The 26,795-nt window shown below is 47.5% G+C and overlaps 1 protein-coding gene across 1 annotated transcript in view; it reads right to left on the minus strand.

Moving 5' to 3' along the window:
• The window catches only part of ARIH1 (ariadne RBR E3 ubiquitin protein ligase 1), a 51,808-nt gene extending 33,546 nt beyond the window's left edge, over positions 1-18,262 (minus strand). Inside the window, exon 1 of the mRNA XM_054272723.1 lies at positions 17,844-18,262. Within this exon, the coding sequence (XP_054128698.1) occupies positions 17,844-18,206 (363 nt within the window). The 5' untranslated portion in view covers positions 18,207-18,262. The remainder of the gene's footprint in view (positions 1-17,843) is intronic.
• Between the last annotated feature and the right edge of the window lie 8,533 nt (positions 18,263-26,795).

Genomic DNA, 26,795 nt, shown 5'->3' on the forward strand with positions numbered 1-26,795 from the left:
ATTTCAAATAAAGCTCTGCCCAGAGAGAAACACCCTCAGTCTTTCAGCAGGGATTTTTTTTTTTTTTGGGAGCTAACAAAGCAAGCAAGTCCCACATATGCTTCAAACAAACTGCACTCCAGCACAGCTTTTCACTGGAGGTATCTGCATTTACTGTCCTTATCTAGGTTGCCATGCTCCAGCACACCAATGCAAGCAGGAGATACAGCAATAGAAAGCCCTACAAAGGTCTGGACTTCACCAAAGAAGCATTATTAATTCAAATAAAACTCCTTAATTTAATAGAATTTAATTCAACTGGAAGCTTCATCAGTGATAAGGGTTAGAATTCTTTTTGCTGTCAAAATAAGAAAGTATGAATCGGAAGGAAGAATCTGGATGCACTTAAACGCATAAATGAATTATAAATTAAATACTATTAGAACATTAGCTTGAATCAGAATTTCCAAGCAGCACAATTTGCTGAATGACAGTTGGGAACACTTGATCCATTCATGTTTCCATCCATCAAGACGAGCTGCATGGTTAATTCTTGATGTTATTTCAAAGAAAAGCACATTCTACAGTTCAGCTTCTCCTCACATGCTGGGAATCAGTTCCTGGTTCAGTTTCAGCATTTACTGCAAATAAAAACCATTTAAGAACAACTTAAGCTCAGTTCTCCAGCAAAATCCTTTCTCCTGGAGACATGATATTGATAAATTCTTTGTTTTGTTTCTTTCCATGTCAGGGATGGTTTTGTTTTCTACCCATGGCAGCTTCTGCATCCCAAAAGTTTTCATCCCAACTGCAGCACCTCCATCCCAGTATCAGGGTCTTTCACAGCAATAAGGAATTGATGCCACTTCCAGTTGGGTTTATACACAATTGCTTTGCACTTGCGAATCCAAGCAGATTCAGAAACCCTGACTTTGCTAAGCCTCGGAAGTCTGTAGAGTGTTCAAACCTCAGCAATGTCCACTGCTGTATCCCATGGGGACACAAGGCTGGGTTTACATTTCCCAGCACAAGGAAACCCATGGTTTCACATCAGCTGACAAGACTGAGGGCTTGGCTCGGTGGAGGAGCAAAGAGCCACCACAAGCTATTGCTGGTCTGAAGCCAAGCAGCACAAACATCTGCTCCAGTGAGGTGGCACCTGGGGACACACCACCACTGTCAATATTTAACCAGCCAAACCCCCAGTGCTTGCAACAGCAGAGCACCAAGTGGAAACTCCTGCTGCCCAGCATCTCCAAGGCTTGTCACATGCACACTGTGCCATGGGAGAAGCACTGATAAATAAACCAGAGGTCACATTTAATGGCAGTGGGAGAGAAGGAACCCCACCATGAGACTGTGACCAACACCAGGCACCAAAGAGCTGCTTCATCACACATTAACCAAGGGGTACTAGCCCAAAATCCTGCAATAACCTGATGTCTGCTCCACTTGGGCCCTCTGCTCTTCACCTGCACCTCTCCCAGCCCCACACAGATAATCACAGATATAAAGATACAGCTAGAATTCTCTTAAATCAGCTTTTAACCTGCTAAAACAGATCACAGTACAACCGTCAGCAAAAGGTTTGCACTACTCTGCAAGTGGACTGAGTGATCTTCATTTGTGGAGATCCATTCACATCCATTCTTCCAGGAGACAATTACAGGAAATCTTACAAGCACAAAACCTCATTTCTAGCAGCTTAATAAAATTCCCAGGAAGCCAGCACAGAAGATGAGATCCAAGTGCTGAGTATTTCCAGGACATGATCTCAAACTTGCTAGTTTTTAAACACCACCAACTGAGCACTCTGAGAAGCTGCTGGAAAACTTCAGTGTAATCGAATATTCCCTGGCTCGATTACAGGCAGAACATGAGAGGGCTGCTGTGAGAGGAGGACAGAGCTGAAGGGCTCCATCTGCCAAGCCACCCGTGCTCTCTCCCTGTGCCATCCCCTGGGGTGGGGGACAGAATCACACCAAGGACATTGCTGCCATTGGCCATAGCAGGGTTCACAGGGACAGCAGTGGAACATGCTGGTGGGTCTCAGGTAGTTCTCACCTTCCCCTCAGAGATAATAACAGCATCAGAACTGCTCATTCTCTGTACCCCACTGAGGGAGTGGTCTTTGCATCTTACTGAAGCCATATCAGAAGACTGGAGTTAGAACTCTAAACCACCTGAAAATGTACCAGTTTCCTGCCATTTCCACACAACTCTACACGAAGCCAGGCTACTCCCTGTGACTGCTGTCATCTGCTGTCCTCCATCTGGCATTTGCCACCTCACTACAACTTCCCATTAACTCACACAGAGCCTTCAACTTGGACACCGATCATCTCAGCTCCCTACATCTTTCTTCATCTCCTTAACCTCCCTTCACACATCATCTCCTAATTCTGAAAATTAAGTTTTACAGAGTTACTGAATTAGTACCATTACCTGATGGTACCAAATGTTACTGAATTAGTACCATTACCTGATGGTACCAAACAGTCAGTAAAGTGCACCTAAGTTACTACAAACTGATCAAGCTTGATCAGTTTGTAGTAACTTAGGTGCACTTTACTGACTGTTTCCAGCTCTGATGAACATACATTCCTCTAGCAGGGGAAGATAATAAAAAGCAACTTCAGCGAAAACTCTATTACTTCAGTTAATTGGTTCAAGAGACAGAAATGAAGCAGTCAGCTGCTTTACATTTTCTCAGAGCCTTTTGGAAAGCTTTCAGGTTAATGATTAGGAGCTGCAATGAAGAGCCATTGTCTAATAGAGCTTTTAAAAGCAGAAAAAAATACTAAAGCAACAATTCCAGGATGAATTAGCAAATTTGGAAATGCAAAAACTGAATTTGCACTGTAATACTTCTAAATAAAAGAAGATGGCATGGATTCACCCTGATGGTCTCAGACGACTGCAGAAGCTCCACGACCAACTCAACACAAAAACGACCAGGGAAGGTTTCTTCCAGCATTTCAGCTATGCTCACTTCCATAGCAGGAGAGCTAGGGTTGATGACAGGACACAGAGATTAACCCTTATTCTATACATTTAATCTGAAGAACACTTTGGTTTCTACTTCCTTTTGCTACAGTTCTGGAGAATAAAGTCCATCCTTAAAGAGGAAGGACCCACAAATCCTGAGCTGATGTTCTACTGCCCACAACAGCAGTAACACGCAAAGGATTGCTTTCTTACTGGTGTCTCCCAGCACAAGAAATCCCAACATATGAACAAAAGCTCAGCAGAGCTGGATACACAACACAAGCCCCAGCTCTGGTTTCTGCAGTCTGTGCTGAGCGCCGGGTGGGAGCACATGGGTGTCAGCGTACGCTGCACAACGGCTTTATTCAATCCTGAGCCTCCCACTCAAGGATTTGCAAAGACTTGCCTTAAAAGAGTAGGAGAAGGTGATGGCATCATTTCCAGATAATTCTCCCAGTTTACTATTTCAGCAGCCCTGTAATATCTCCCCATCCGCTGAGGAGGAAGCAAACAGCCCCCAGTGCTGCAGCCAGGCTGGGCACGAGGGGAGAGCAAAAACCCTCAAAGTTTTGGCTACCATGGATGTAAAGAGCTTTTATGTTCATCCAGGTACATTCCAAGTCCCTGGTAATCACCAACTTCCCCCTCAAGTCAAACCTTTAGTCAGCATCCAGCGCCACAGAGCTGCTCTGACAGGATGAGACCCCACGGAACAGAAATGGATACTCAGGAATCAATACCAGACCTCTGTGTCCCCATCACAAATGATGAATGGTGCACGGTCACCTTCCCTGCTGGTCAACAGAACACCACTCCCACAACCAGGGACCACAAAACACAGCTGAGCCCACTTCCCTCCTGACACCACTGCTCTTCCAGACCTCTAGGTTCCATTTTTCCTCTTCTATCCAACATGAGCCCAACCTATTGAAATTCTAACCAGAGTCCACAAAGCATATCTGAGCCTGCTTCCCTCCTGACACCACTGCTCTTCCGGACCTCCAGGTTCCATTTTTCCTCCTCTATCCAACATGATCCTAATCCTACTGAAATTCTCACCCCACCACATAGCTACTGCACTCATCTCATATATGGGTCACAAATGTTTCCAGCACTATCAGACACAAAACTTGGGTTTTCTCCAGATCACAAGCATCCCTAAGGCAGAAAGAACATCATTAGATACTTTCAGTTCTATACAGTCTCTAGGCTACACACAGGGACAGTTTCAGTTCTTCTCTCAGACCAATATAACAACTCACTAATGCCTGGCTTGAATAAAACACACTGTGTTGCTTCAAGTGGAAAGCAAAAGCACATTTTGCCACAGAAAAAGAACTCTACTGAATGAAGGCAGTGACTGACACTAAGTACCAAAACACCAAGGCTTGGACTAAGAGCACAGTTCAGGAATCTCTCCCCCTGCACAAGATTCCAGAGAGGCCAAGGAAGACTCTGGACACCCAGAACAGCTTAGCTATGCACCAGCTCTATTTCTGCCTGGGAGATGAAGTGACAGCAACTTGGATTACGATTTTAATCTGAAATAGGGCAGTAACTGGGCAAGACCAGACCAGTTCAGAAAATATTTATTCAGCAGTAACACAAGCTCACACAAGCACTGGCTCCTGGACTCACCACTGGAGTCAGTGATGGAAGCAGAGTGACCAGACACAGGAACTGACTGGCTAAAGGGGGTGGCAGGTTTATTTTAACACAGACAGGATCACTGTGTCACCAGACAGCTGAGCTGGAACAACCTGGACAACAGGGACTTGCTTCCAAGAAATCTGTTTGTCTCAGTCTGCCAAAAGCCATGTGTCAGGCACATTAAAGGTGGGTATTCCCATATCAACAGACCCCCAAATCTTCGTGTCCCAAAGACTGTAAAGCATATTGGGGTACACTTTGATGCCAGGTACAGTCAAAGGTCCCATTTTTTTCTCCATTATCTCACCAGCTATAAAGAGCAGGCCCTCACCCTCTTCACCCCAATGTCTGGGGGCTGTATTCACCTGGCCTACCAAACAGCAGATCCTGATAGTAAACTGTGGGATTACTGCCTGTATCTACTACCAAGTGTCCTCAATGTAGCCACGTGAGCCTGACAGAAATACACTTTTTTATAAAGGTCCTTTATTAGTCAATGTTGGAAAGACTGAAAGTGGGATATGTCAGGCCAGCTACCCATCAAGCTGATAAAAGGAAACAACCCAAAGCACATTTTTCATGTGCTGTCTTCAGTGACTCAACTCCTGAATGAACTGTGCATTTCTGGGAAGGCACAGGTTTGCTGATGTGAGCTCCAGAAACTGTCCTGTTTGCAGGCAGAAATGGGTGTTAAAGGAATAAAGCTGAAAGATGAACTGCACATCTGCTTTCTTCCTTTGCATCATTTTGTACAAGTCTTGTGGAGTCTCAGAAAAGCTTTCCCTGCTCTTTCCCCTCACTCCAGTATGTACTGGTACATTGACTCAGCTCTTTCACCACCATGTGCACTGCCAGGGCCTGGCCCAGAGCCAGAGGCACCCAAAGGGCTGAACCCACATCCTGGATTTATAAATCTGTACAAGAGTGGCACTGCTCCTCCACACCAGCGAGGAAAACTGCTGGCTCCTGCCTCCAGCAAGGAACAGGCACCTCAGCTCTGGCCAGTGAATGATTTCCCAGTTCACAGCACCCAGCATTTCATGGATTCTGCACACCTTTAGCACAACACAACTTTGCTCTTGCTGCTTTAAGCACATTCAGAGGCATCACCCAGACCAGGGCCGTGTTAAGAGGCTGCTATGAGCAGATGAGTGGAGGAAGTATTAGAAGCAACTTGAAGAAATAATGATACCATGGTATACTTGAAATGCTTAGAAGAAATCAGACAAATTCTAGGAGGATGAAGGTATTTTTCTAATACTGAGACAAACTCTAGGAGGATGAAGGTATTTTTCCGATCACAGCTGTACTGGGAAGGGTAAATTCCCAAAAACTTGTGGATTTTTTTCCACAGCCTATTTCCATGGCTGATCTGTCCGTAGGCTCAAATGTGTGCCGTGAAAACAACTAATTGATTTTCTCAGTTAACTTCTGTAAGTTCTCAGCAAAGGGCTCCCAAATTGTCCTTCCAGATGATGATTTAAGGGTGTCCCCTGCTCAGACAGTGAGCAAGCAGAGGATCAGCCTCCAAGGATGTCCAGCATCAATGTGTCTCTCAAACACTGCTGGTTATGTCTCAGGTTTTGGGTGATCTGACCTGCTTTTGTTACTGGGCCCTGCTGGAGAACACCTAGCACAGGTGCTTGGGCACAAAGACACATGAGTTGTTTAGCACAGAAGGTATAATGCAGCCAAACTCTGTATCAGCTCAAGACAGCCACTGGTGACTCCTAAAAATCACAGGATAACAGAGAAATCCCCAGGTATCCCCAGACTCACAGCTATTTGGGGGAAATAACTCACCATGCAAAACTCTCACAGTGACATGCCTGTGCAGCCTGTCCTGAGTCCTGACTTCAGTTCAGAACATTATAATTAACATTTTCCAACAAATATACAGACAGGAAAAAGAAAATGGTGAGGGATGATAACTTCTTCCACGAGCACAATGAGGTGGCACCCACAAACTCCTGCAAGTTAAAGATCTACCAATGGAAGTAAACAAAAGCCATCCCAATGAATAACTTCTCTCATGGCAATGGCCAGGCTACCTCAAAAATATTTGGATACATAGTCACTGGTGGCATGCAAGTGTTAACCCCTTCATCAACAGCATGACTACTGAGAAAAATAGGCTTGGCACAAGAATTTTTAGCCAGGGACGATTTACATGAGTATTTTTGGAGCACAAAAAAAATCCTTAACATTTTTCTAGCTTCTCTTTCCCCTCCAGATCCTAGTGAGGTGAGCACTTGGTACTTTCCTTCAGTTCTCTGTCCTTCATTGCTTCTGATTTTGTCCCTTCTTCAAAGGAACACCCATTTTTATGGCCCATTCCCTCTTCACTGGGGCAAAGAGGAAGTCTTCCCATTGCACAGAAGCATCACCACAGTATTTTAGGAAAGGAAAAAAACACATTCCTCAGGATGATTTCCTCTGCCCATCACAGGCAAAATATGTTTTAAACACCCAATGTCACCCTGACAAACAGGCAGGAAATCCATTCTGGTGATGCCTATGCCTTAGTCTACAACTCTCAATCAAGAAAAAAAGAAAATTTAGCCATCTTAAGAAACTCTTTAGGCCCAGGAAACCACTGCCAATGCAGCAGTGGCTTGGGGATGTAATCTTTGGCAGCATCTTGACGCTGGCAGCAGCCCCAGCGCAGATGTGGTTGTGGCTTGTACCACTTCCCTGCAAAAAGCAGCTTTACCTGCAAAAGCACTTTGTTCTGCTGGCACAACCTGCATCTGCACTTGGAAAACCTGCCAGCATCCTTTTCCCAACAAGCCTCTTCTAGCTGGGATCATTTTTTAATGATGACTTTGCAGTTTATGTACCACACTCTGCTCATTTATTCTTACTTAGTTTTACAGCCAACAAAACACAGCCCTGGCAACACGTTACTTTCTAAGCCGGGATTTCCGCTACAAGAAGTAATTTTGCCTCTTTGTACCCCAAAATGTTTTCCTCCAAGGGTTCTGCAGAAGCTACCTTTGAAGAGAAGACAGTCTGGAGGCATGAGGAGTTTGGTAATCACTTGTTCACTCTTGCTCCCAACAAGATATACCTCGAAGTCTAACTGCAGTCTCTAATTGCTGCAGGTATTTTTAACCAGCTACCTGAGCTCCCTCGAGTTCAGAGAAAATAGTCTGGTGGGATCTGATACAGAAATAGCAGAACACAAGTCATACAGCAGTGGGGGAGAATGGGAAACCTCCAGTGTTTTCATCATTTTCTTGTTTAAGGGCTTTAAAAACTTGCCTCTACACAGACTTGCACTCATTTAATCAGAAGTGTTTCTACAGCTGTGGAGTCAAACCAGCAAGGAGGTGCAGATTCCCGGTTCTCTTTTGGTAGGGAATGGGAACAAACCTGGACATGCAATTTTGTATTTGATGGACTCCACACCAGCTGATAAGGATATCCCTTGTTCCTCTCCCATTAAAATATTACTGTCATCAAGACACTGGGCTTCTGCAAGAGGAAAACCCCACCTAATCAGCCGTGCCTTGTAACTGCTGTGCAGGGCAGCAAGAGGAATAATTACACTAATGACTGGTGAATAATTGAGTGCACTGAACAGGCTGGCACCCAGCCTCCTCCAAATCCCAGTGCTGCCTGCACAAACACCCTGGCAAAGGACAGGAGGGAATTACAGCAGGCACACGAGAGTGACACAGAGCCCAAACTCTCCCTCCAAAGAGCTTCAGTATCCACCATCCCTGCAGAGAACTGCAAGTCTTGCACTGCTCCCCTTCTAGAAGTTATCATCCCAGCCAGACATGGTTTTGTGCACATTTTGAAGCATCAATTTCAGCTCTATTAACAATACAAATAAGGATATTTCAAGCATGTCATATTATCAAGTAAAATAAAGAGACTGGTTATTACAGAACAACCTAATGCATATCTAAAATCACCTTAATTTGCTCAGATGGCCTTTCAGTCACTGCAGAAGTATTACAAACTATCAAAACAAAGACATTAGACACATTATTTCATCAGATCTTCACACTGTACAAAAATTGTTAATTTTTTTTATTGAATTGTTATTTTATATTATAGTTATTTTCATCTATGCACACTAGGTGAGATTTTACTCTGAGGACCTTCCAGTTTACATTGTTGCTCCCAGAGGAAAAATTACACAGCTAAATAAGAGCTGGAATGCTGCTCTTCCTCCCTTTTTATTAAAAAGCTGCAGTTCAGCCTGGTTTTAATACACATTGTTTAACAAAGCTCTGTCACTTCCAAGCTCCTGCTCTGGAATCCAACCTCAAGACATGGCTCTCCCACACTCTTCTTTTCACACCATTCTTTTTACTCCCTATTTCTCAAATGCTACATGAGTAGGATAAAGATAACTAGGAGTTAACTCAGTCTTAAGTTTTTCTTCCCACACAGGAAAGCTCATTGCAAGGGAGACTGTTTATTCATGTGAGTCCTCCTGGTTTCCCTTAATCCCTCTCCACATTTCTGTCTGCCAGACAAAGGAATGCTGATTGCATTTGTGTTTTGTTGCACAAGAACACACCAAGCCCACAGTTACCAGCTGCAGAGGGCATCAAAATTTTGAAAAACTCTCCAGAGCTCTTTCCAAAGTTAAATATGCCCTTCTAACTAGATGTGCACACAAAACAGACCACAGAAACGTGGAGGTGTGGATGCACATCCATTTGTTGTGCTGACAGAGTTGAACAATTCAAACACAATCACACCTGGAACAAAGCATGGGGTCAGAGGGCTGTGCAAGAAGAGCAGAGAGGAGACACTTTTAACTGCACAGTTCCCTGATCCCCTGCATTCTACAGCCCTGCAAAGAGCTGCACCCAGGCAGCCAGGGAATGGGAACTGCCCAAGACCAATATCCATGTAACCACAGCTCTGCTGTGGGTGCACCTGTCTGTACATCCCCAAAAGCACCACTGGGGATGGGTGTCAGACACTCAAACACAAGAATGGTTCCAGTGAGTTGGTGTTTCAAGCCAACCAAACCCATCCCAAGTGCCCCAACTCCAAAACCCAAAGGCAAACCCCAAAGAAGTGACCTGGAGTGAAGCACTGCACTGTCACTACCACAGCAGGTCCACACATCCATCAAAGCAAGCACAGGACAGTAAAACAGCCATGTCCTGCTGTTTTTACTGTCAGATTCAGATACCAGCTCCTTCCTCTGTGGCTCTGGAAGGGTTTTGCTGAAGAAAACAGCAAAAAAAACCACCCTGTGCAGGGCAGCACCCAACACACTCCTTCAGAGGCTGACCCAGTCACGAACAGCAGGCAGGAAATGGAAACCTTCAGAACCACTTCAAATTTTCATTTCTTTACCTTGGAAGAAACTCTTGTCAGGCTGCCTCCTTAATAAGAATTGCAAATATTAGTTTAAAAAGAAAACCTTTGAACTAACACTCAAAGAAGTCAGTTATTTTGGCATTTGACTACTTTTAGGTCCAATTATACAGATTCTTCTGGTTCTACTAAGTTTTTACTGTGTCTCCTCCACTTTGAGAGGACTTTAACTGTGCCCAACTAGAATAAGTAGAATCCTTTTAAGCAGGAACTCCTATCCTACCCTGATTTCCTGCTGGGAAAGAGAGTTTAGAGTCTGCATCCCTCATCTGGTGAAACCACTGCAACAATCGCAGACAATTTTTCTGAAGGCAATAAGCAAATATCCAAGCTCTTAATTTCAAACATTGGGATTATCTTCCTTCAGCTCTCAAATTCCTCAAATCACAAAGCAATGAAAGCTTCATCTGTTGTGAATTAAAATGCACAACAAGGCCTATTTGTGGTGTCACAGTACATGGAGAGTCCCTCCCCTCAGACCAGGAAGCCTCTCACACCTCCATGCTTGAGACACAAGCACTGTCCCACAAGACCTAATTGTGAAGCAGATGGCCAAGACATCACCCTTGCACTGCTTGTCCCTGGAAACAAGAGGTGCCACATGGTGCTCTAACATATCAGTTTTTAACCAAGGAACACACAAAACCAGGAATGTTTTAGAAACACTGGGCAGAAGCACCTTCATGTGCCAGTAAGTGGGCACCAGTGGAAACCACCAGGAGAAGACCAAGAAGCCCAGCTTTAGGTAGGTTGTACACTCAATTATTACCAGATTACAGCCAAAAGCCTCCTGCTGTCAGGGCTCTCAGCTCCCTGTCCCCAGCAGCTGTATCTGCCTCCTCTCCCAAACACATCCACACAGAACCACAAGCCTGGCAATAAGGGCAGGCACCACACCACAGCCATGGAGAAGCTGTGCTCTCCTCCCCATGCTTCTCCAGAGGGAGGACACCAAGGGGGAACACTCCCCTCCAAAGCCAAATCTTTGTTTCTCCCTTTTTCCTGGGCAGTGGCAATGCCTATCAGCTCTGTGCTCCACCAGCTGCCAAAAGTTGCCCAAAACTCAAGGCAAGACTGCTGGCAATGCCAAAATGCACCACAACCACCCAAGAGGCTTTCACAAGGGCTTACTCACTTCTTCCAAGTGACCTTGCTGCTGTCAGAAGCTATCTCTGTCAGGTTTTGGATCTGAAATGATTCCCAACATCTGGAAGAAGTTCTCAGTCTTTAAAAACAAGGAAAAGACTCAATGCCAATGGTTCTGTTTGAGTGCTGTGTATGTACAGTGGTTCAAACCCTCACCAGAGTGAGCTGCTCTGAGTAGCAGAGATAGTGACCTGGCACTGCTACACCCCCTAAACAAGGGGTCACCCCTGCAAGAGCCTCTGCACCTACATGGGCATTCCAAAATCAGGAAAGGAACACACCTGTGAAGTATAAACTCAGTTACACCTGAAACAACTACTGAGGGAAGGCCTGGATGGCAGTTTTCAAAGCTTTATTTAAACAATGCTTCCATCACAGCTCAACATCAAAAGCTAAGAGCAAGGCAAGGAATTCCATACAGGCCAAGCTCAGGGTTTCCAACACTCCCAACACCAAACACTCGGGATGGTGAAGATACTTAAATATTATCAGCATTTCCATTATCAAACTACTAATGATTTTTCCCCACCTGAATGCCTCCTCCCCTCAGAGCCTCCTGCACCAACATCCCCCCCAGGAAAAGCCAGCAGCCCTCTCCCAAACCTGAGGCATCTGCATTCTGGGCTGTGCTCAAATGCACCATTTGGCATTACTGAGCAGCTACAAACCCTCCGAAGGTGTTTTACAATAAACCAGGCTGCAATTTCCTTGCAGTTGCTGCAGCTCCTAAATGACTTGATGAATTCAGCAGCATTAAGCACTTGTGTGCACCCAACAGCCTCCAAACATCCTTTGTGGCTGTCAGGGATCCAGCACAGCCAGCCACAAAGAGAAAACATCACTTACAACACTCAGAGCCTGATAATTACAGAAGGACCAGAAATCTGGAGGACCCTGGAGTTTGGGATGGAGATATGTGGAAAGAACTTCCAGCTTTCTCAGTTACAGACAAATTTCAGGTACTTTTCCCAGTTAACCAGATTTCCTAAGCAGAGGAATGAGTTGCTACCTTCTCCAGGAAAAAAAAAAGGCTCCTGCAAAGAAATTGTGGATGAAAACACTGACTTGCTGTTAAAACAAGCACAATGTGGAGATCAACCATCACTTCCTTCAACTACCACACCTGACAACAACAGCAGAACCACATTCTCATTTGTTTCATTAATGGAGTAAAGGGGAAGAGAAATTAGCTTAGAAATAGAAAACTGAAAACCATTCAACAGGTGCCAAAGACACAGGACTGCCCTACATTTCCAAAGGGCACTGGAGCTTTGGGGTTTATTTGCTGTTAGAAACTTGAACTCGTGCAAGGTCAGAGCTAAGGGGTCAGAGCTTGGGAAAAGTATAAAAGGGGAATCCATGTTTTTGTTTTCAATGATGCTTTAACACCCAGAAATATCTCATTTTGCATCAACTGCAGTCTCACAGCTTCCACTTTATAGCAGAAACAACCCTTCTACTTTGCACAGCAGGGATGGTCCTGCTCACTGAAATTAAACCCACAGGGAATAGCAACAACTGTATTTACTATTTAGTTTTACCTTTCTGGAAATAAACATTTAAAAGTAGTTAAAAAAAATTAGTGTTTTCAGTTTCACTTTGAAACATCCCAGAGCACACTGATTCCCATCTACACCCCAAGGCCTCTAAGGAAAAGGCTCATTGCTGTGATTTTGGGAAAACTACATTGAGACAAAAGCAACCAGCATCAAATGTTTTCACACATGGCCAACCACAAGATTTGCATTTGGCCTAACAGAAGCATAAAGCACAAAGCAAATGGGTCATATTTAAGTACTAAGCTGAAATTCCTCTGGAGACTTTACAAGACTTTCCTACGTGGTAATGCTGAAATTTAAAGTAATATTAAAAAAAATTTCTCTTATGCTCAGAATTACATGTCTTGGCAGTCAGGAACAGACACCATGTCATTTCCAAAAGCTTTGGAGTGATTACTTATACAAGATTCCAGGAATGCTTTGTCACAATCCAGTTTATTCCATTCCTTGGAAATATTAAATGCATTCCTACCATAATGAAACACCTTATAAACACCACGTGACAGAAACATGGGGTTTCACAAAGCATTTCCTCCCAGCATCATAACATTCAGGCCCCTGACATGAATTCTATTATCAAATAAGTAACTACACAAGGAGCACCTCGGGCTGTGAGAGGAGGACCCGGATGGAAGCAGCTCCAGCCTCCAGTGCTTCCACCCACAGACTCCCACCTAATGCTTGTCAGGCAGCTCCAAGCACTCCCAATTTCCAAGATGTCATCTGTAGCATTAAACACAGCTTTGAGCACGACCCTGTACTACAAGCAGCAATTCCTGTTGCTCACTGGCAAGTCATCCTTGTTTTGGGCAATACCTTTGGAATGTGCTGCCCACAGTAGGCTGAATTACACCAGTGTTGGGAAGATTTCCTAAGTTCTGCCTGAAAATCAGGATAGTTTGTCCAAGCAAGTGAAGCCACTGTTAAACAAGACCCCTCCTGTAACAATGGGTTTGCACTTGTCATCACAGAGCTCTGTTTAACCAGGGCTGTGAACTCCAGGGGCCTCTGGGAAAAGCCATTCCTCAACAAAAGATGGGTTTTTAACTCCTGAGTGGTCTGGGGTTTGGGCATATTTTAATGGCAAAGCTTCTACCAGCAAGGAGCTCACCTTGCTTCCAAAGAAGTCATCCAGCTCCACTGTGTATATGAGAAACCTGTACTTGATACAAATGCTCTGACGTTACATCTGACCTGGTCTGCTCTAAAAAAAATCTAATTTTAAGCCTTTAATCAAAAGAAATGGTATTTTTGAGCTAGACTAAGCCTTGTTGGATCTGAGAATGCCACATCCTTCCAGAAAAAGCTCAGGTCTGAAGCTCAACATGCTCACAATCATGCAGGCCAGGCACAACACCCAGCTATATCCAGGATCCTGATCCCTGCTGTGGGGTGGGGAAAGAAAACAAAAGGCTCAACTCCTTTTTCTGCCACCTCACAGCTTCATCCCAGTATTTTCAATACCTCAACACTACAAAGTCCAGGAAGAATGAATATGGTCAGTGACATCACAACAATGTCATTGGAATGCTCCAGAAAAAGGCAGGCAAAAAGGGGAAATTAATCCCACCTGGTAATACTGGAATTGCACAAGGTTACAACAAAGCAAGGAGAATACTGGGCCAAGCCAGGCTACAGAGAAACATCATGTGCTCTACTCAGAGCAGAAATAAATGTGCCATTCTAAACATTTTTCAAGTTTATTTTCAGAAAAAAAACTAGAGCAAAAATGGAAATAGCAATCTGATATAAAAAAAAATACAAAAAGAAGTGGCAGTGGATTATTTGGACAAAAGTTCAGAGAGGAAGAATACGGAGAAGACATTTAACTGTGGGAAAATACCTTTGGGAGGAGAAGCCTTTTGTTCCACTGCACCTCTCTGTCTAGGTTTTTACAGTCCCTTGCTAACAATTCTGCCAGCAGCTGGAAAACCACCAGAAACCCGCCTGTTTATTCAGACAACTAAAATTCCAAATACCATGGCAAATGGCTCTCTGCTCCACCTAGCCACAGGGAGAGGATGGGAGGGATACTCAAGTCTCAGCCAACCCACAGCACAAGGTTAAGGGGTTATTCATACCCCTATTTTTGCATTTGGAGAGCAAGGGGAATTCTTGTTGTGCGACACATGGAGACAAATCAGATTATGAGCATAAGTGCCAAATACTGTACAAAACCACCATGAAACACCTGAAATCCTGCTTCTGCTCAGACAAGAAAAAGAAGTGTAAAATATTCTGAATATCTGAGACATTCTGAGTCCTGGCTGGTTCACTGCAGGTTCAGTGGCCTTAGGGAGGCCAAGTGATAAGAGTTTGGCACTGAGCAGATATCTCCTAAAGTCCATTCCACACTAAGGGGTGAATCACAGGCTCTGTGAGCAGCAGCTTAGCCACAAGTTAGCTCCCACTTCTGCAAAGTCTCCATCAGATCAAATCCCTACCCTGAAAAGTTCATGGGTTTTTTTCACACAGCTTTTATTTGGAAATGACCACATGGATGGGAGAAAAAATTTAATTTAGACCATTCAACTATAGCCCTGTCAGCTAAAAACTGCTCAAATGGAGTGTTTTAATACAGAGTTACACCTGCCATGGCTCAGATACCTCCTTGCAAATACTCTGTGGCTCCCTGTTTCATTTTCCTTTCACTACAGCTGCAAAACAAAACCCCATTTATACCTTACACTGGATCATCAAAAAAAAAAATCACTCATTAGAGAGCAAAAGACCCACAGCTGAAGTTTTCAGGCTGCACATTACATCTCCCTTGAACAAATAAGTTCAAAGCACTCAAAAATGTAACCACAACCATCACTGTTTGCTCCCAGACACACAGGGACCAAAGCCACCAGTACTTGACTGGAACAAGTGAATCACAGCTCAGCAACCGAGGAGGATCCGCAGCAGGATCCCGAGCCAATGTGACTCCAGAAAAGGTTTACTGAACCAGAAAAGCAGCAGCAGCAATCCTGGTTGGGTGCCAAACACAAGGAAATAAACAGAACAGAGCCCTGGAAGATTTCAGCAGCAGCCACAGGAGTGAGGATGAGCAAATCCTGAAGCATCAGCCAAAGTCGGGCCCTTTACCTCAGAAGAGCCCAGAAATGTGATGGCAGGAAATGGCATTTAACAGCCATCCTAAGAGCTTTCCTACCCTCTCCTGAGGCATTCCAGGCCCTAAGCTGGTTTTGGGCCCCGAGTTTACCCACGATATTCTCAACAGACAGACTTGGTGCACCCTGCTGTACTTAAAGCAGGAGGAACCACTGCAAAGCCAGGCAGTCACTGGAGCAGGAGAGCAGACACGGAAGGTCGGGGGTGGTTCTGCAGAGCCCAGCACAGGGTCAGGCCGGGGATGGGGCAGAACAAGGGGCTCGTCACCTCAACCCATTCTTCTCCACTATTTTGCAACTCACAGGTGGAGCACACAAGTCAAGCAGCTTCAGGGCGGTGTAAGGGGGGGGGGGCAAATCCACTCAGACCAGCAATCAGGACCTTCTCTAACAAATTAGTTCATGAAGAACATGCAGGTGAGTCCACCAGCCAGGTCTGGAAAATGCAGGAGCACTCAGCTCCTCACTGGCAGCAACTTTTCCACCACTTGTCTTATGCAAAAATAAGGAATATGTCAGAGTCTGTTCAATACAAACAAAATGGGACATGGCTTTTGCAATCTTAATCATTAAACACAGACTCACTATTTTAATGGCTCTTTGAAAGAGTAAAAAGCTGAAGGTCCCAATTGTTTGCATGTCTGCCTGCCAACTGTTTCCCTGCCTACATCAGGATCAATAACTGGGAGCAAAGAAACATCCCTGTTTAACCATGAGATCTTCTTTAACTGCAGGGTAATCAGCTAATCCGGGCAGACTCCTTTATTCAGCTTTACATGGGCAATGCTATCATTAAAGTTATAAAGTTTAATTTGACTCAAGGAATGCCATTTACTAATTTAGCACGCAAATATTTTTACAGCTGTTTGCATCAAGCTGCATATAAACTACAGGGGATTTATAGCACATAAAGGAACATTTTAAAGTTGCTGTTACAGCCACTGCAGAGCACAGGACAGTTGGAGAAAAAACATTCACTAAGGTATCTCGTGTTTAAAGAGATTTACCAACACACACACAAGCAGCCAAAAAACTCTGAGGGATCCAGTGCTTTCTGGGCACTGGATCCCTCAATATTTAATATCCACAGATTTCTCATGTTATTCTCCATGGCATACTGGACAAATGGTAGCAACTTCCTAGTGACTCTAAGTAATAGTAAAATAAACGGGAACTAAAGAAATCCCATCACCTGAAGAAAAGTGAACTGCATCGGGAACTTGATGGTGAGCTGGAGCCAAACCCTGCCACGAACATTTAGAAAAGGATGCTAAACCGCTTCAATGGCTTGATTTTTTTTCCCCCAAAAACTCAGGAGCCAAGAGATAAGACGTAGATACTTTGAGTCAAAGGTAGATGTTATTTCAAACTCTATTTCAATTTTTAAGAGACACGCTTAAAAACTGAGGGCAAAAAAAGTTACGGTTGTGAAGGGATTGCTCGTACCCCTCCTGGTCTGGGCTGGAAATAAACACAAGGTTCAACCTCTGTGTGTGGCGGGGGGAAGGGAAGGGAGACAGCAACAAAACCAGAGCGGTGCCTCTCCTGGAATTCCAGGGCTGGCCATGGACTCCGCGGGTTAGCGAAGGAGCTGCAGGAACTACACCCCGCCAAACACCGTGAGGACGGAGGGGAATCAAGAAAAAAACACAGATTACGGCCCCCAGCTGGCAACCACACAAAGAAAGAGGAGCCCTTTCAGTGCCAAAGGCCTCGTTCCCGACGCTTCCACAGCAGGAAGCGAGATCCTGGCCGGGCCCGAGGGGCCTCCCGGGAGCACGGGGGGACGAGGAGCCCTCTCCACCCCCGGGGTGCACCGAGAGGAGTCGCTCCCCCCGCCCCTCCAGCGTCGGAGATACCGAGTTGAGCCCCTTCAGCCCCGGGGGGTACTCAGGAGCCCCTCCAGCCCCGGGGTTACCGATAAGTGTGTGTGAGGCCCCGGCCCGCGGACGCGCCGGGCCCGGTGCCCGCAGGAGGCCGCTGGCCCGTCCCGCCACCCCCCACGCCCCTTCCCCGGTGCGTCCCCCCCAGTCCCGGCGCCGGGGGGCCGCACCTGGATAACCTCGTTGACCTCGCGGATGCACTCCACCATGTGCTGCAGGATCTGCTCGGCCGTCAGCACCTCGTAGCGATAATCCTCCTCCTGCTCGGGGCCGCCGCCGGGGCCCGGTCCGCCGCCCAGGCCGCCACCGCCGCCGCCGCCGCCGGGGCCCAGCCCGCCCGTCTCGCTGCCCAACAGCCCGTCGCGCTCCCCGCCGACGCGCAGCCCGGGCTCCACCAGCTCTACTTCGCCCAGGTCCAGATTATCGTCGGGCTCGTCTTCCTCCTCGTCCTCCTCGTCCTCCTCCGCGCCGCTGTCCTCGCTGCACTCCTCGTCCTCGTCGAACTCGTAGTTGTACCCCTCGTCCGAGTCCATGGCGAGGCGCTGAGGGAGCGGCGGCGGCTCCCGCGGCCTCCCCGCGCCCGGCCCCGCCGCCGCCGCCGTTGGCCCCGGCCCGGCCCGGCCCCGCCGCGCCTCAACCGCCGCCAACAAAGGGCCGCGGCCGCCGCGCTCCGTCACCGCGCGCCCCGCGCGTCACCGCCGCCCGCCCGCGCCTGCGCGCCCGCCGCCATCTCACCCCGCCCGCCGCCGCCGCCATCTTGGGTGCGCGACACGCCCCCAGCCAGCCCCCGCCCGCCTCATGCCCGCGCCGCCATGTTGAGTGTGGCGCGGCGCCAGGGTGGGTGCGGCAGGGAACCAGCGCGGAATCACCGCACCCACCGGGGTGGAAAAGACCTCCGAAAGCATCGACTCCAACCTGAGACCCAACACCATGTTGTCAGCCAGGCCCCGGCACTGAGTGCCACGTCCAGTCCTTCTTTGACACCTCCACGGATGGGGACTCCACTATGTCCCCATCCAATGCCTGACAACCCGTTCCATGGAGAGATTTCTCCTGATGTCCAAGCTGAGCCTCCCCTGACACAGCTTGAGGACATCTCCTCTTGTCCCGTTTCCTGCCCCCAGGAAGCAGAACCCGACCTCCCCAGCTGTCCCCTCCTGTCAGGGAGTTGTGCAGAGCCAGAAGGTCCCTCCTGAGCCCCCTTTTCTCCAAACTGAGCCCCCCAAGCTCCCTCAGCTGCTCCTGGTGCTACACAATATTAAGTGGCTGGAAAGGACCTTAAAGCGCATCTCATTCCACCCCCTGCCATGGGCAGAGACACTTTCCACTAGTCCAGGGTGCTAGAAGCCCCATCCAACCTGGCCTTGAGCACTTCCAGGGATGCAGGGGCAGCCATAGCTGCTCTGGGCACCCTGTGCCAGGGCCTCACCCGCCTCACAGGGAGGAATTTCTCCCCAATATGTAACTTAAATTTTCCCTTTTTCAGTTTGTACCCATTACTCTGCCCTATCCCTACAGTTCCTGATGAAGCTGGGGCAGTGGGGGAGCAGAAGTTTTGGGGGCTCACCAGCTTCTCCTTCTGCCCACCCAGTGATAGGACATGAGGTGGAGCTGGGGCATGGAGCCCTCATGAAGTGTGCTGTGGGCCAAGCATGAAGAAAACTCCCAGTGCCACCATTAAATTGTGTGGTCTCTGGCAAGCAGCTTGTGAGGACAATGTGATGCAAATGTGAGGGGAATGTGAGGAAATGGTATAGGAAAATAGGTTGCACTGACTGCCTCAAAATCAGAATAAAATTGTACTGAGACCCTCCAAGCAGAAGTTCCTAATCATTCCATGGGATAAGCATGAGCCCACTGCCCCTGCGGGAACCTTACTGTGCCAGGTGGCATCTCCAAGCTCCACTGTTGCCTTCTAGTCCATGAAGATGGTACTACTGGGTTTTCACTGGTGCCAGGCTTGATTCCCTTTATTCTCTGTTAATTTGGCATTTTGCAGAGAGAAGAATACACGAGTTGTTTCATCCCCAGACCAGGGATAGACTCTTTTTACCTCCTGGAGTTGACAAGTGCCCTGGGCAGTTCAGCAATGCCGTTCCCAGGTGGTCTCATCCCTGCCAGAGCCTCTCACCTGAACACTGAGCTGCTACAAAGGGCAGGATGAACACTGAGGTGCTGCAGGGGCTGAGCACCCTTTGTCTCAGCCTTCCCTGCCTCCAGCATCAGCTGTGCTCAGCCTGACATGGAGGAGGCTGCTGGGCTCATTGTCTGCAGCCGTTCGGGAGCTCACAGAACTCCGGTTGGCTTGGAAACAAGGCTGCAGTCTGGCCCAGAGGAGAACCAGCTGCTCCCCCCTCTCCACCACTGCTCAGCATGGATGTGAGAGCCTGGCACAGCCCCAGGAGGGTTCCAGGGTTACCTTCTCCCGCTGGTGCTCACCTTCCACTTCCTCATGCCCTGGGGAATCATTTCTTGCCGGGGTGAAGTGGGGCCATGCGGATGTGGTGATGTTATTCACCCACTCTGCCCGGATGAAGATGAGATTCATCAGGGCAGTATGTGGTGTAGGTGTGACAAATTTCATCAGCTCTTTGGGACAGGAGTCATCTGCTGCAGCAGGATCCTGCTTCCTGCTTCTGTCACATACAAATCCCTTGTGAAACAGGAAGAAAATTAAAAGCCACATCCCAAAGGGTGTTTATTTCCTGCTGGAACACAGCATAATGATGGCTGCAGTGACAGGGGTTTACACATGCAGGTGCCCTCAGGGATCCAGGCAGATTAAGTGTCCTATGGCCTGGTAGATGTCTCTAGAACCCTCACTGGGTACCCAGCTGCATCCTCAGACACACAGGCAGCTCCCTGAGCTCTGCTCTGCTCAGGTCAAGAACACACAGGGGGTGTGGACTGGGCATGCACATTGCCTCATGCCATGCCACCCAGTCAATAAAGCCAGTTCTCTAATTACCCAACTTATGTGGAATTGCAAAGGCCAGAGCTTTAATCATCCTGCCCTACATAAATGTAAGTAGCCCTGACTTGGTTCAGCTCCAGATGCACCATCTGGACATCTGCCAGGCTGGTCCCACGTCATGTGTGGGCTCAGGTGGTTGCTCCAGGTCCTCACCCCATGCTTCATCCCCAAGGGGGACTGTGTGTCACCCCCTGGGACTCTGAGCTAGTCCTGCCCAGCTGGTGGCATGTCCAGCTCCTGGCCAACAATGACAAGGCACAAGCCTTTTTGGGGCTGCTCATCTGCCCACGGGACCCCAAGAAAGGCACTAACCAAACAATGGGGTTTGGCTTTATTGGATTTTGGCAGCTTTGGACACAAAAATCTTTGGCCGAGGTGACCTTCCCCTCAGGGACAGACCCAGGAGAGTGTTTGGGAAGGAGCTGTTCCTGGGAGCAGGGACTGGCCATCTCTGGGTGCTCCAAGAACCTCCCCACAGCCCTGGCCAAGGCTGCAGAGCTCAGCCCAGAGCTTGCACGGAGCCCAGAGAGAGGAGGTTCTGGAGCCAGACTGAGAGAGCTGGGGGTGTTCATTTGGACAAGAGAAGGCTCCAGAGAGAGCTCAGAGCCCCTGCCAGGGCCTGAAGGGGCTCCAGGAGAGCTGGAGAGGGACTGGGGACAAGGGATGGAGGGACAGGACACAGGGAATGGCTTCCACTGCCAGAGGGCAGGGATAGATAGGGGAGAAATTCTTCCCTCTGAGGGTGGGGAGGCCCTGGCACAGGTTGCCCAGAGCAGCTGTGGCTGCCTGTGGAAGTGTCCAAGGCCAGTTTGGACAGGGCTTGGAGCACCCTGGGATAGAGGAAGGTGTCTCTGTCCATGGCAGGGAGTGAAACAAAATGATCTTTAGGGGTAGGGACCTACCTTCCTTCCCAAACCATGATGGTTTTATGATCCCAGTACTAAATATTTATAAACAGTGATGGGATCATCCCAATGACATCCCACAGATAAAAGAAACCAGTTCTCCTTCTACAGTTCCAGCCTTATCTTTTCCAACTGCAAGACAGGCATCAGCATTTTGCAGCTGGTTACTCCAGCAACAGTTACAATAACACATCTCAAAAATACTCTTTGGAATGAAGTTTTAGCCGTGCCTTTTGCAAAAGGCCTTTCTTTATTTTGAAATTTCCAACCAACAGTCATGTATGAAGCCCTGGTCACCCACCACTTCCTTGTAGGTGGTTGGCAAAAGGTACCTGAGAAAAGCAGGGCTGCTGCCTTTAGCTCATTTGGAGGGGATCTGCACTGTCTCTGGGGATTTTAGGACTCCAGCTACTTGAGGAAAGCCAAAAACTGCTCTTCTGCCCACTCTGAAAAATGATTTAGATCTCCATAGACACCTGGTGCTTTTTCACTTTATTCTTGCAAGAGTTTAATTACCCAAGTGATTCTAATAACTGTTAACACTGAAGCTGACAAGAATAAAATATTGCCTTGCAATCACCTTGCTCCCCAAAGTTCAGCACGTGCTTACAGGATTTATGGGAGCGTCGCCTCTGGGCACAGGGAGTTTGTCACGGCGCATCCACAGGCTCTGATTGATTCCAGCTCAGCCCCACAGCCGTGACTGGGAGCAGCCAGGGACAGCAGCCACATGTACTCAGCCTCCACAAGAACTTGCAGCATCTCCTCGTGACAAGCCCTGATTCGTGATGCCAAAATGCTGTGAAAGTGCTGGTGCCCCACACCACAAACCGCCTGCAGATTCAGGGTGAGCCTCCCATCCCACCCAGCCTCTTCCTGCTGCCTCATTCCTTGAGGCAGACAGGATCTCTGGAAAAAGCCTTTCTTCTCCATCACCAGAGACACATAGGGCTCGCACAGTGGGAGAAAGGAAATCCAGAAGATTTCTCAATGCCTAGGGTTTGATTTTGGGTGTCTGCACACTCCTTAACAACCTCAACCATAAGCATGGGTTGAGCAGCCCCTCACATCACCACTCCAAAGCTGTGCAAGCTGGAGATAACCCAGAAGATAAGAAGTTCTGTGATAACATCAACAGGGGAAACACCACCAGGCTGAGCTTGAGTCAGGACCCCAAATCCTCCACACTGATGAACACATCTCACTTCAAACTTTTTGATTTAAACTCCACTCTCAAGCTCCTAACTGTTGAAATAGCAGAATTGATAAGTAGTGGTCTAGCTGGGAAGGTAGGGATGTGGAAATGAGTTATCCTGTGCCTTGAAAAGTGCTGCGATGCATCCCTGTGCCTCCAAAAGCATCCTGCCATACACCAGCCTGCTTTGGGCCCCCAAAACATGGGCTGAGTTGTTACAGCTGGATGAAAACCCCCTGGATGTGGATTTAGCATCTCATGTTTAGGATCCTCTTTGTGCACATGCTAAAGCTCCACCAAATGTCTCTGGGGGCTCCTGCTGGGTGTTTAAATGTGAGCACCCCTCTGCTTGATGACGAGCAACATCATCCCTGAAATACAAAGATGTGTAACAGGAGGGTCCACACCTGAAAAGACCTGGCACATGCTGACCACACTCCCTCCAGATCACCACCACAAGTAAGGACCCTTCAACCCTGCAACCCTTGTGCTTCCAGTCCAAAACCCATCATAATTTTACCAAGGATTAAAGTGAAGGTGAACAAGCAAATGGAGACAGTAGTTTTGCCCAGAAAGAGATGCCAAAATCCAAGTTAGAGGTATTTCCAGGAGATGATCTGTGTTTTCCAAAGCTCTCTTCCAGCCACACCATCAACAGGTCCCTTGAGCTGGGAGTTGTTTCATTCAGGAGCAATTTTCCTGGACAGTGTTGGCTCAAAGAGGAAAGCAAATAGAAAACTCATGCCCTGTGAAGGTGTTCATAAATGGCTTCTCATCAGAGGAAGAATCAGTGTGCAAAACACCCTCCTGGTTAAATGCAGAAGCAGCCAACATTATGGGGAGTTAGGCAGCATAATAAATGGAATTATATATTTTAAAAAGCTGTGGTGCAACTGCACTGACAGCCCAAAGGCCACCTTCATGCCCTGAAGTCAAACAAACCAGAAAGACTCAAATGTGACGCCAGCCAGGTTTTATAATGATTTATATCAGAATAATTAATTTGGATTGTTACCAAATTCATTGTTGGTAGCAAGCAGGTAATCCAGCAATGTCCTGGCACAGCAGTTTTTTGCAGTCCCCTAGCAAGTCCCAACTTTTGCATCAGAGAGGTTTGTAGAGTGTTACCTAAGCCAGTACAACCCTGCCTGGGGTTCACTCCCTGCATGTTCCTTGCTGAAATACCTTGGAAAAGGCCTCCCAGGAGGTTATATCAGCCTGCAGATCTGCTCTGAGCCCAGGACCTGGGTATTGATGGGCTACTGAAGAGCCTGCCACAGGACAGAGTGCAAACCAGGTTCTTCCAGCCAAGCTCCACAGTTAGAGACACACTTAAGCAGGTTTTTTATGTAAAGAAACACTCGAAAATCAGACTGTTAGTCTGGATTAATGCTGGCCAGCTACAGATGAACTTCAATGAGTCATCCCCCAGAGACATCAGGTCCCCTAAAATAGCATCAGCAACTGAATCTGTAGAAAGGCTGGAATATTTGGACTGAAAGCTCTGATCACAATGCTTTACATAAGCTGGCAAACATGCCACCCTCCCCAGGCTGAAATGAGAATTCGCCTCAAGCCAGGGCACTCCCACAGTTCTGTCTCATGTGCTGGGAAGCACAGTCCTGACATTGCCTGATGCAAGACAGCAACAAACTGGCTTGTTTTGGGTGGTTTTCCTTCCACTGAAATTTTAATTCAGTGAAACTACTTGAGGACAAGTCCAGAGATACTGAAATCAACCAAATACAGTCAGAAAATGGTGGTAACAGCTGGTGCTCCAGAAGTTTGCACAGAGAAAAGCAACAAATCCAGATCAAGACCACAGAGGTTTTATGCAGACTGGCAGCAGGAAACTTGAACATAAGGAATGACAGGGACCACTTTCCCAGAGGTCTGACACAAGCTGGAATATAGGTGTTCTCTTTTCCTGCTGTGTGATGAGGACAGAGATAGAGAAGGGCCACAAAATCCTGGAAGAATAGTGAGGAAGAAGCCTGGCATGAGCCATTGTGTTGAATTTGGGTCCTGCCACCTCTGTAGGGAAAAAAAGGGATGATTGTCAGGAGCCTGAGGGAACCAACAGGTTTTAATTGCCCCTTCAATTGGTCCCTCTCCTAGGATCTCCACCCATGAACCCCATAAACTCCATTCAATCTGAGATCCAGGCAACCAATTCTTCTGATCTCTGCTATGAGTGCTCCTAGGTATTCCTAAATTGATGTTGGACTTCCCTTGGTGCCTTTAATTCTCTAGTTGATACCTGGGCTGTTGGTCCAGCCCTGTGCTCTGTTAGCCTGGATGTGAAGGTATACCCACCTGGCAAGGCTGTGCTTGTCCTTGGCTCCTGGCTCACCTTCCCAAAACTTTGCTGTTTTACACAGCTGGAAAAGAAAGATGCAGTGCTGTGTAGGTGTTGAGCTCATGGCAACACCATTTGGCTCTCTTTGACCCCCTTCCTGATGAAGCCTACCTTCTCTATCTCTAGGTGACCCTTAGTCCTAGAGATAGGATCTCCCCATGAGCTCCCTATAAATTTTCACTAATCTCATTAAATTCCCACAATCCCATTTAGACCCAAACCTGACTGTGATCTCCTCCTGGTGCCTCATCTCCTCACAACTGTTTCACCCCCAAGAACTTCACTGGAACCTCACAGCCTCCTTCAGCACTGGAGAGCACCTCCCTCCATCTCTCCCCAGCCCCACTGAAACCCTTCCATGTCTTCCTAGCTCTTTTTCTTTCTCCATCAGTCCCCAGCTTTGTGCTGGTGCTATTCTAACCTTTGCCAACAAGTTTCTTGTGGGTTTTTTTTTCTACAAAAAAGCTTTTTTCCTGTTGATCCTGTTCTCTCTACACTGCTCCCATGAGGGACAATCCCTTACATTCCCCACCAGACCTTTCCATAGTTCTATCCTGCTCACACAGAAGGGTTTTTCCTCTTGTGTGATGGGGCCATCTCCCTTGTCACACTTTCTCCTGTGCCATTTGTTTCATTTCCTGCTTGCTCCCTGCTTGCTCTGGCTTGTCTCCCAGCACACCTGAAACCTTGGAGATTTCTGGAACAACAGGTTTTTAATAATTTGATGGAGTGAGTTCCCTTGTAGGTTTATGATGGCAATTAGATGGGTAAGATCTGGACTTAAGGCCCTTATTTGAGTTGGGGATTGCTAAGGCAAGCAGAGCTGGAGGGAAGAAGCAAAATTAAATAGAGTTCATCTGAGGTTAAGGCTTTCCTTGGAAAAGCCAAGCCCTGCATAGAAAGCATCCCTGCACCACTTCACTGTGAGGATCCACCATGGGATAAAGCCCCTTTTATTTGTACAACCCAATCAATATTTGACTGGCCACATATAAAATATCCTTGGAAATCTGTGCAAAGGATGATTTATATATTGCTCATGAAAATACACAGCACCAACAGAAGATGCTTAAACCAAAGGTGGGTCCAAAGCATGGGCAAGGGGTGCTGGTTTTAAACTGAGACAGGTCTAGTTAGGTTAGATACAAGGAAGAATTTATTTACAATGAGGGTGGTGAGGCCCTGGTGTAGGTTGCCCAGAAAAGCTGTGGCTGCTCCATCCCTGGAAATGTCCAAAGCCAGGTTGGACACAGGGATTGGAGCAAGGTGGGACAGAGGAAGATGTCCCTGCTCATGGCTGGGGCTGGAATTAAATAGTCTTTAAGATCCCTTTCAGCCCAAACACTACATGATTCCACAAAAGCAGCACGGGTGAAATACGTGATTTAAACCCTCAATCTCCTCAAACCCCGAGGCAGGCTGCTGAGGCTCCCTGACGGCAGAAATCATGGCTGGGGTGGGGGAGCTGTAAAGCCTGAAGGCTGGGACAGAAATTATTTTCAGTGGGGAGCTGCAGGGGTTTCCGAACTTTATTACAAGAGAACGAGGGAAGGGTGGACTGATGGGGGAGACTGTGGGGCTGAGGGGACAGAGGAGGGGAGGCCGTGAGGGCGGGCCCGAGCTGCCATTTCGCGGCCGCCCGGCCCCCCGCTGTCGGGCGGTGCCGCCTCCCTCAGGCTCGGGCGCGAC

This window comes from Melozone crissalis, unplaced genomic scaffold (genome assembly GCF_028551555.1).
Source record: "Melozone crissalis strain CALT ecotype California unplaced genomic scaffold, PUWL_Pcris_2 ptg000014l_1, whole genome shotgun sequence".
Lineage (NCBI taxonomy): Eukaryota > Metazoa > Chordata > Aves > Passeriformes > Passerellidae > Melozone > Melozone crissalis.